At 46.5% G+C, this 11,517-nt stretch overlaps 1 protein-coding gene across 1 annotated transcript; it reads right to left on the reverse strand.

The window, feature by feature from the left end:
• Nucleotides 1–6,532: 6,532 nt before the first annotated feature.
• LOC130323755 (vomeronasal type-1 receptor 96-like) lies at nt 6,533–7,785 on the reverse strand. The gene has a single exon (XM_056553189.1). The coding sequence runs from the start codon at nt 7,502–7,504 to the stop codon at nt 6,533–6,535; it is 972 nt and encodes a 323-aa protein (XP_056409164.1). The 5' UTR covers nt 7,505–7,785.
• Between the last annotated feature and the right edge of the window lie 3,732 nt (nt 7,786–11,517).

Below are 11,517 nucleotides of genomic sequence, written 5' to 3' on the forward strand. Positions count from 1 at the left end.
ACTTATTCTGATTGGGTGACTGTTACTAGTGGGGACCACAGGGGTCCGTCTTGGGTCCAGTAGAGACCTTGTAAAGGGGTTGAATAGTAAAGTAGCAATCTTTGCAGATGATACAAAACTCTGTAAAGCGGTAAGCACAATAGAGGACAGTGCACTGTTACAAATGGATCTGGATAGGTTGGAGGTTTGGGCTGGGAAGTGGCAGATGAGGTTCAACACTGATAAATGTAAGGTAATGCACATGGGGAAGAAAAATCCAGGCTGGGATTATGTATTAAATGGGAGAACACTTGGGACGACTGACATGGAAAAGGACTTGGGAGTCTTAGTTAACAGTAAATTTAGCTGTAGTGACCAGTGTCGGGCAGCTGCTGCCAAGGCTAATAAAATCATGGGGGGCATCAATAGGAGCATGGATGCCCACGACAAGGAAATAATTCTACCACTGTACAAGTCACTAGTCAGACCACACATAGAATACTGTGTACAGTACTGGTCAGACCACACATAGTATACTGTGTACAGTACTGGTCAGACCACACATAGAATACTGTGTACAGTACTGGTCAGACCACACATAGAATACTGTGTACAGTACTGGGCACCAGTGGACAAGAAAGATATAGTGGAGCTGTAGCGGGTTCAAAGACGGGCAACCAGGGTAATACGGGGAATGGGAGGACTACAGTACCCAGAAAGATTATCAGAATTAGGGTTATTTAGTTTAGAAAAAAGAAGGCTTAGGGGCGACCTAATAACTATGTATAAATATATCAGGGGACCATACAGAGATCTCTACCATGATATATTTATACCCAGGACTGTATCTATAACAAGGGGGCATCCTCTATGTCTAGAGGAAAGATGGTTTCTACACCAGCACAGAGGGGGTTCTTTACTGTAAGAGCAGTGAGACTGTGGAATTCTCTTCTGGAGGAGGTTTCATGGGGAACTCTGTAAACGAATTTAAAAGGGGTCTGGATGCATTTTTGGAGAATAATAACATCGCTGGTTATGTATAATAGATTTATAGGGACAGAAGGTTGATCCAGGGATTTATTCTGATGCCATATTTGGAGTTGGGAAGGAATTTTTACCTCTAGTATGAGTTTTTTTTGCCTTCCTCTGGATCAACTCAGTAGGGACTCATTAGGGATATAGGTTGAACTTGTTGGACTCTGGTCTTTTTTCAACCTTATGAACTATGTTACTATATTAGCTCCCCTTCAGCTCTGTCTGTATACAGCTGCTGCTATGTCAAATCAGGATATATAGTCGTTATATACTTGCGGTCTACAGACTGTACAAATGCTAGAATCGCCCTGCGACCCACACAACAGTGTAGCAGCGGCTGTGCCGTTATCCTCTGACTCTGCTGGCTCTGCCCCTCTACGAGGCGTGTTTAAAGGGGTTGTCCCATTAAGAAAAATAGGTCTTAACTGATGCTTTATGTGAAATGAAACATATTTCAAATATACAAGCATTTCTGAAAATGTCCTGTTTGAGAGATAAAAGGTCACTAACCCCCATGTGTCTATCGTTTTGATAACTGTTGCCCCTGGTTACGGCCAACTAAGGTGGTCACACATGCTCAGTTCAACTGTAGTCTCCTTAATGTATTGGTAGTTGGTCTACACTGTGCATACAAACAAGGGGGATTGTGGGGAAGTGTGTGCTCAGTTGCCTGGCAACAATAGTCACAATTCAGAGAGGAAACCTGTAAGTGATTAGATCCATTGGGAGAACAACTCTACAGGGATGTAAGTTACTTCACTTAAAAATAACACAATTGGATTTCAGCCAATCAGAGAGCAGCACTGACCAAATAGAACTCCCAGGAGGTACTAGTGATGATGTCATATCTGTGATGTCATGATCATTTTTCACCAGTGGGCAGCACTGTGTATACATAGCTGTGTATGCTCATTCTTCACTACAGGGGGAGGACAAAACCACAGCCAGGAATAGCATCCAAGGGGACCTGCATTTTTGTTTTTGTTCCATTTAAAGCAGTGTTTCCCAACCAGTGTGCCTCCAGCTGTTGCAGAACTACAACTCCCAGCATGCCCGGACAGCCAACGGCTGGGGGTTGTAGTTTTGCAACAGCTGGAGGCACACTGGTTGGGGAACACTGTTAGAAAGGATTAGTAAGTATAGGGTAAGATAGAGGAAGACCCATTGCTATGACTCAAAGTAGGAACCCCGGAGAAGCAGATTCATACACAGTAATGGTGTAACATTCAAATAGGGTTTTGTCGCAGATCCCTGCGCCTGTACATTCCTATATTAAATATGTTCATATTTTTTCTTTTGTTTTCACAACTTAAATGTACTGTTACCAGGATGTGAAATCGAGGTACCTTAAAGGGGTACTCCACCCCTAGACATCTTATCCCCTATCCAAAGGATAGGGGATAAGATGTCAGATCGCCGGGGTCCCGCTGCTGGGGACCCCAGGGATCGCTGCTATCATTACTGCACAGAGCGAGATCGCTCTGCACGTAATGACGGGCAATACAGGGGCCGGAGCATCTTTACGTCACGGTTCCGCCCCTCGTGACGTCACGGCCCGCCCCCGTCAATACATGTCTATGGGAAGGGGGCGTGGCGGTCGTCACGCCCCCTGCCATAGACTTGCATTAAGGGGACGGCCCGTGATGTCGTGAGGGGCGGAGCCATGACGTCACTCTGCTCCGGCCCCTGTATCGCCCGTCATTACGTGCAGAGCGATCTCACTCTGTGCAGTAATGATAGCGCAGTGCCGCAGTGGCGATCCCCGGTATCCCCAGCAACGGGACCCCGGCGATCTGACATCTTATCCCCTATTCTTTGGATAGGGGATAAGATGCCAGGGGCGGAGTACCCCTTTAAAGGTTTCCTCCACTAGGGTTTTTTTTCCTGTCCTGAGTGTTACTGTACGTTCTTTGTGAGTGATGGGAGGTTAAAACACATAATATACTTCAGATTTATTTTTATTTTTTTTACCTCTCTTTTACTTTTCTGAGTACCGTATTTTTCGCCATATAAGACGCACCCAATTTTAAAGGGTGAATATCTAGAAGAAGAAAAAAAGATTCTGCACCAAATACAATGTAAAGTATAGAACAGTGATCTTCAACCTGCGGGCCTCCAGATGTTGCAAAACTACAACTCCCAGCATGCCCGGACAGCCAACGGCTGTCCGGGCATGCCAGGAGTTGTAGTTTTGCAACATCTGGAGGTCCGCAGGTTGAAGACCACTGGTATAGGAGGTAATACTCATGTGTCCCCCCCGCTCCGGACCCGTCACCACTCGTCACCGCTGCCCTGGATGTTGCCTTCCATCGCTGTCGCCGCGTCCCCGTCGCTCCGGAACGTCTCTTCTGCCCGGTATCCTCGCTCTCCGTCGCCGCCATCACATCGCTACGCACGCCGCTCCTATTGGATGACGGGACTGCGTGGAGAGCGCCAGCCATGCAGGGGATCCCGGCACGGAGCAGACACCGAGGAGGCAGGTAAGGTCCCTCCCCGTGTCCTGTAAGCTGTTCCGGATGCCGCAATTTCACCGCAGCGGTCCCGAACAGCCCGACTGAGCAGCAGGGTTAGTGTCACTTCCGCTTCAGGCGCGGCGGTCAGCTTTGATCGCCGTGTCTGAAGGGTTAATACTTTCCGCGATCGGTGATGTCCTGTATTAGCCGCGGGTCCCGGCCATTGATGGCCGCAGGGGCCGCCCAGGATTTGCCGTTTAAGATGCACAAACTTTTCCCCCCCAGTTTTGAGGAACAAAAAGTGCATCTTATACGGCGAAAAAAACGGTAATTTTTTAAAATTTTTGTGTTTGAAAAAAAGTGTTGCCAAAATGTGGAAGACAAAAGCTGCTTTCCTTCCCAATCTGCACAGCTGATCAGGGATGTGCACAGGTTGACTAGATAGGGGGCTCGGGCCCGTTCCCTTTTCATGTTCCTCCTATAATTCTTTGTGCATGTCCCCGCAGCTGATATTGCTGATACTGGGTGGTAGAGTTGCCAAGCACAAGCTTTTTTCTGATGAATGGGACTAATGGAGGGAACTTGCAGGGGGTCGTATGGTTGCAGATGATCAGGTAGAGTTGGAGTCGGGAACACAGGATATTGCACATTTACAGTTACCCTGTCACTATTGGACTCCATCGAACCTATTGCTCCGGCAAAGGTGGAACAGATGTGGCTGCTTCAAAATAATGTAGCACACAGGTGGATGGCTGCTGTTAGCTTTTGGGTACACATACTAGACCTTTATCATTACATCGGTGCAGAATAAATAAGAATTTCCAAGGTGTTTTGGCCCGTCACTTGACCTTAGTCATGGATATCTATGAAGAAGGCCAAGTGAGGGGCCGAAACGCGTCAAACATTCTTTATATTGCATTATAATGTAGCGAGGAGAGGTAGAGGAGAGCATTATTGAAAATAAACCATACAAGCCAGGAAAAGTATATTGGAGCGGAGGTAGATACAGGGACAACAAGGTAAATGACACCTGTGGGGTACATGCAATAAAGAGGCAGTAACTGGAAATAATGCTAGAAGAACAAATGCATGCACTCACCGCAGAGAATGTGTCGAAACGTCCAGAGGTCCGGGGTCCCGGGGGAGTATCAGGGGGATACCGAAGCGCTTAAAGGCTACGCTGGTCGTTTCACGCGACTGTGCGCGCGTCTTCCAGCCGGAAGAAGCGCGCACAGTCGCGTGAAACGACCGGCGTAGCCTCTGAGTGTAATAATGAAGCCTTAAAGTGCAACTGTCATGAACTTGAGGCTATATAACCTACACACAGCCTTTGTACTGTGTGCAGATTGTGCCTACAGTAGTGTTTTTACCTTAGTTCTCTCTGATTTTATCACCCTGAAAAACGTTTTTGATAGCAGCCGCACACAGTCGGATAGGCGTGGCACAAGGTTCGCTATGCCCCGCCGCTGACACATCGCTATCGCTATCCCCTGTACGTTAGCGCTGGGACCGCTGTGTGATTGACACACAGGTCCCAGTGCATGCGCATCTTAGCTTATCCCTGTGCGCGCCACAGCGTGTTTTCCTAGCTTGCTCCCGCTGTCTACCTCTTCAGTACGCCTGCGCAGTGCTAGAGGCAGAGAGCGCGCTGTGTAGGTTATATAGCCCCAAGTTCATGACAGTTGCTCTTTAACAATTAGAAATTCAGTAAAAAAGAATAGACATATTCCAAATGTGCAAGCATTTCTAAAGTGCTCTATAAAGGGGTACTCTGCCCCTAGACATCTTATCCTCTATCCAAAGGACAGGGTATAAGATGTCAGATCGCGGGGGTCCCGTCGCTGGGACCCTCCGGGATCTCCGTGCAGCGCCTGGCATTCTAAACTGTACTTTTAGAACGTTGGGTTCCCATGGCGGGAGACTTGACTCCACGTCACGCCCCCTTGTGACATAACGCTACACTCCCTCCATTCATGTCTATGGGAGGAGACATGACAGCTGTCACGCCCCCTCCCATAGACTTGCATTGAGGGGGCGGGTGTGACGGCATGAGGAGGCGGGGCTATGATGTCCCGAGCTCCCGGCACCGGCTCCAGTGTTCGGAACAGTTTGTTCCAAACGCTGAGCAGCAGAGTACCCCTTCAATCCCTCACAATGAGCTCTAGGAAGATACAGATTGGGAGTCTATGGGAACTTGTGTATATATAAAAAAAGATGTTTTAAGGTGTAGATTCCTTTATATATGATAGGAAAAATATAGTCATGTACAGATACCTCGGCAGAATCCAGCTGACCCCATTATAAGTCCTTAGGGTCCGTTAGGCATTGGTGCTACTAGTCTTTGATGGAAGGTAGATGTGAACAGAGACTTGGAATGTTATAGCTGTTACATTCATCATTTTGGAGAGGGATTGGCTGGAAAATTGTGGATGGGACATTTCTCGTTTACATCATACCTAGATTTATAGGATTCATGACTCCTTATCTTAGCCAACTGTTTTTTAAAAACTTTTTAGATCAAGGAAATCACAAAAAGTGTCTAAAACACATAATACATTTGACTTGTGCCATGTACTGTCTCTTTCGAAGAAGCTTTTTCTTATGTAGGTAAAGGACCAGAAGTCAAGTCATGCAGGAATACGTGGGAACTTAGTTCCTGCACTATTTTTTACAGCAGGAACACCATTCCCATTAGCAGGACCAGCCCTTGAGTGGAAATCATGGGTGAGTTCCCTCACTTCTTTTTCCAGGACTTGACCCCTGTAAAGGACTGTTACAAAATTCCAACTTTCACCATGACCGGACAGTAGCAGGCTGCGGGCCATGATGGGAGTTGTAGTTTTATAACACCTAGTGAGCCACAGGTTGGAGAACCTTTCCCAGTGCACCCATTCTAAGAACCACAGTAGTAGTATGTTATGACACTAGATCTTTTTTAGCTAAATAGAACAACAACAATTTTTAGCTTGTAAAAATTTTAAAAGAAGAGTACAAATACAATAAATAGTTAATAGCTAAACACTATGGCACATACAGAAGAGCACAGAGACGATACATATTAATAATCATTGTTGCTGTTCCAAGCTCTGGACCGTGGTGGGGGTTCGGCCCAATTGACAGCAGTTTCCAGATTCAGTTAAATAATCTTTTACTTGTCTGTAGCCAAAGACCATAATACATGAGCTAACTGAGTAGTATATAGAGGACAAGATGCCATACAGAGCCGAGAGCATGTCATTTTCATAGTCATTCGCCATAAGCCCCGAGACTATGGCTATCCAGACCACATCACTGGAGATCCAGCAGATGACGTACAGGGACAGAAGGGACAGTAGGATCTTTGTTGCCTGAGCTGTGTGTTTGTTCCAGCCTCGTCTTACAGTCATGGTGTCCCGTACTTGCCTCCTGTGTCTACATATTAAGTCTATTATAAACCAGTTTAGAAGAACCACCAAGATGATCAACAAAAAGTCCACACTCACCGTGGCATAAGTGAGGACCCTCAACAGTTCGCTGTGAGACGGGCCAATGCAGTTGGTACTTGTCATCATGATGTTGCTCTTATTACGAAACCCCAAAGACTCAGGATATAGAAGGTACGGCATATGGAAAGTGATGCTTATGACCCAACACCCAGCCAGTGACCAGTTGACATACTGCGCTTGATGCCGATGGATGAACTTTGACCAACTATGGCCGGGTCTCCGTATCTTGATGAGATGAAGGAAGCTGAGATTCGCCACCGACCATATACTGATCAAGCGAAGAGTGTGGTAAAAGTAAAGCAAGAACCTACATCCCGCCGGCCCAAAAACTTTGGCATTGAAGAATATGAGGAGCCCAGGGATCTCCTTGTAACAGCACAACAGAAGGTTGACCACGGCCATGTTCACAATAATCTTATCCAGAGGCTGAAACACTTTGTTTTTCAAGGCATTGCTTACGAAGGCAAAGATAAGAACCAAATTCGCAATCGTCCCAAAAACAGCAGAAAAATAAATAGTGAGAGAAACAATATCCGGAGCACTTAATATCATAATTTGGGGATAGCCTTCTATACTGCGTCCTTGTTACGTTCTTGGTCCCCTTGGGTCTCCAGCAGAAGCATCGTCTTCACACACTGTGTAAGTTTTCATGAGGCTGAATGGACGCACGGGTCCTTTATAAGGTCTCCTGTGGTGAGAAGCAGAAGGTGCGATTCCTTTATCTGAGTCACCATGGTAGCGTTTATTTCCACTGAGATAGTTTACATGTCCCAATGACAGATGTATGCTCACAGTGTTATATGTCAATCCACACATGTCAGGAGTACACAGTATTCACACTTTACTACAGACAAGTATATATGTTGTGTTTGTTTATTTTTGTCTTTTTTCAAATTTTCTGTTAACATTTCAATTTTTAAAACATTTTAACAGGTCACGTTACATTTTAACATAGGACCCTTTATTTCATAGCAGCTTTACAAGTCTTGGATCCATTGAACTTGTGAGTTTTTAGCTGCTGTTTGGATGTAAACTGCCTCTCTCCCTCATAGATCTTTTGCTTGAGGATGCTCCAAAGCTTCTCAATAGGATTGAGGTCAGAGGAGGATGGAGACCACACCATGTCTTTCTCTCCTTTAATCCCCATAGCAGCCATTGATACAGAGGTATTCTTTGCAGCATGAGATGGTGCATTGTCATGCATGATTTTATTACGGAAAGCATAGTTCTTCCTTCTGTACCAGGGAAGAAAGTGGTCAGTCAGAAACTACACATACTTTGCAGAGGTCATCTTTACAACTTCGTGGACCCTAAAGGGGCCGACCAGCTCTCTTCCCCTGATTCCAGCCCTTGGCGTTGGTGTGCGGGCTCTGGTGTGTCCTTCATATAAGGATATACTGGCGAATGTCTCAATTTTACCATCAGTGTTGAGGGATAGCCAATGTCATTGTATACATCTACCACAGTAGTGCACCTAAATTCCTGTATTGTATTATTCTAATTGTTACACATCCACACCGTTTATCTGGTGTAGGATTCTATTGTGGCACTTGTAGTCCACTGCAGGCACCCTCCATTGTATGCATTTTTATGCTGGGGATCGCCCCTAGCAACTGACTACAAGGGCAGGATCTGCTCCCCCACTATAAATGCACAACTCCATTTGGGGTTGAGCGCCTCCAGCCATTTGAGATCACGTTTTTTGTTATTGTTTAAAATTTATACTTGGAGGTGTGTAAACTCCATATGTAATGCGCCTTGAACATTTTCCAGGCAGCATTAAAGGAGTACTCCGGCACACACTTTTTTCCTTTTATCCCGTCCGGGCTGCAAAATAAAAGAAAACACACTTTCTCTTACCTGCCAACGAGCCCCCGGTGCTCCGGTACACTCCGGTACAGGTGTTCGGGCCCCGGGCTGTATTCTTCTTACTTCATGTTAGCCCGGCACGTCACACGGAGCTTCAGCCTATCACCGGCCGCAGCGATGTCCCGCCTCGGCCGGTGATAGGCTGAAGCTCCGTGTGACGTGCCGGGCTAACAGGAAGTAAGAAGAATACAGCCCGGGGGCTGAACACCTGTACCGGAGTGTACCGGAGCTCCGGGGGCTCGTTGGCAGGTAAGAGAAAGTGTGTTTTCTTTTATTTTGCAGCCGGACGGGATAAAAGGAAAAAAGTGCGCGCCGGAGTACTCCTTTAAGGTTTCACCTGTGAGGCCATGCACCTATATCAGCCAACTTAGGTGAGGCTTGTAGCCTGTCTCTCCCTCCTCCCATTGTATGTGTGCTTAGTCACATTGGAGGTAACTGGGAGCAGGCTACATGTCGGCCTAATGCTGCTGTAATTGCCCACTGGCCCCTGGTTTTTGCTTATTACGCACAGGTAGGTTAGTGTTAGGTCCCGCACCATTTGAGAAACCTTGGCGTTGGTGTGCAGGCTCTGGTGTGTCCTTCATATAAGGATATACTGGCGAATGTCTCAATTTTAACATCAGTGTTGAGGGATAGCCAATGTTATTGTATACATCTACCACAGTAGTGCACCTAAATTTCTGTATTGTATTATTCTGATTCCAGCCAAAACATGACTCCACCACTGCCTTGCTGATGTCGAAGCCTTGTTGGAACAGGATGGCTGTCCACCAACCATCCACTACTCCATCCATCCGGACCATCCAGGGTTGCACGGCACTCATCAGAGAACAGGACTGTTGGAAAATTAGTCTTCATGTATTTTTCTGCCAAATGCAGCCATTTCTGCTTTTGAGCATTGGTTAGTGGTGGACAGTTGCAAGACTCTGGAGGACTATACACCTTGATGTCTGTGGGACTCCATAGGCACCAGCAGCTTCAAATATCTGGTATATGTAATGGTATTTTAGCAGCTGCTCTCTTCATCCGATGCATGGATCTGGTAGAAATCTTCCTCAATGTGCCTTTATCTGCACGAACCCATCTGTGCTCTGAATCAGCCACAAATCTCTTAATAGTGCGATGATCACGCTTACATTTTCGTGAAATCGTCCAAGGCATTGAACTATTTAATTCTTTTCAGCAGCAGAGAGATCCTTTTTCTTCCCCATATTTTATTGAAAATGGTGCTCTGCTTAAAGGGGTACTCCAGTGGAAAAAAAATGTTTTCATATCAACTGGCTTCAGAAAATTATACAGATTTGTAAATTACTTCTATTAAAATTTTTTTAATCCTTCCAGTACTTTTCAGCTGCTGTATGCTTCACAGGCAGTTGAGTTGTTCTGTTGTGTCTGACCACAATGCTCTCTGCTGACCCCTCTCTCCGTGTCAGGAACTGTCCAGAGTAGGAGCTGATCCCTATAGAAAACCTCTCCTGGTCTGGACAGTTGCGGACATGGACAGAGGTGTCAGCAGAGATCACTGTAGTCAGACAGAACAACTCTATTTCCCCTTGAAGAAGTAATTTACAAATTTTTTTAACTTTCTGGCACCAGTTGATTTGAATTTTTTTTTCCATCGGAGTACCACTTTAAAGGAGTAGTCCAGTGGTGACTCAGTGGTTTACAACTTATCCCCTATCTTAAGGATAGGGGATAAGTTGCAGATCGCGGGGGGTCCGACCCCTGGGCCCCCCCGCGATCTCCTGTACGGAGCCCCGACAGCCCGCGGGAAGGGGGCGTGTCGACCTCCACACGAGGCGGCGGCCGACACGCCCCCTCCATACAACTCTATGGCAGAGCCGAAGCGCTGCCTTCGGCAATCTCCGGCTCTGCCATTGAGATGTATTGAGGGGGCGTGTCGGCCGCCGCCTTGTGTGGGGGTCGACACCCGCTATCTCGGCGGAGAGCCGGGGCCCCGTACAGAGAGATCGCGGGGGGCCCCAGCGGTCGGACCCCCCGCGATCTCAAACTTATCCCCTATCCTTAGGATAGGGGATACATTTTTCACCACTGGACTACCCCTTTAATAATGTGGAACACCCAACTTTTGTAGTTTTTCCCTAAATTGGTCTCACCTGGCAATCTAATTATCTCTCTAAATTTCCGAGATTGTTTTCAGTGATCAAAAGAGCCCTGAGACACAATGCCATCCATGAGTTAAATTGAAAAACAAAATATTTAATCTTTGTGACACTTAAATAGAATTTGCATAATCATTTGTAACAGGGTGTATAGGGTACATGGACATGATAGACAGGAGTTCCCCAATTGTAGGAGGCAGATCAGACAGCTAAGTGAGAAGTTGTATTCCCCTTTGGCAAACTCAAGGCTACTGATACTCACCTTTCCTGGCTCAAGTCCCATGTCTTGGTGCATACTCAGTCTTGATGGATAGACATGGAAAGGCAACAAGATGCTTCTGATTCTACTTATCTGACTTCCAGGGCAAGCACTGAGCCCACCCTCTATCACTATGCATTCACTTCCTTCCTGAGTCTGCTGTGCTGTGCTCCTTATCCAATCACTGCAGGCTGCTCTGTAACCCCCTCCTTTCTGTATTCAGACAGGACAGAAGTGAGCATAGAGGTGTGACAGTCCCACCATCACTTCTTGGACTATGTCCCTGTACTTTAGCTGGGTCAAAGATGATGCTA

The sequence above is a fragment of the Hyla sarda genome, chromosome 1 (assembly GCF_029499605.1).
Source record: "Hyla sarda isolate aHylSar1 chromosome 1, aHylSar1.hap1, whole genome shotgun sequence".
In the NCBI taxonomy this organism is placed as follows: Eukaryota; Metazoa; Chordata; class Amphibia; order Anura; family Hylidae; genus Hyla; species Hyla sarda.

Coding starts and splice junctions, on each gene's coding strand:
- LOC130323755 (XM_056553189.1), bottom strand. CDS start 7,504: ATGATATTAAGTGCTCCGGATATTGTTTCTCTCACTATTTATTTTTCT.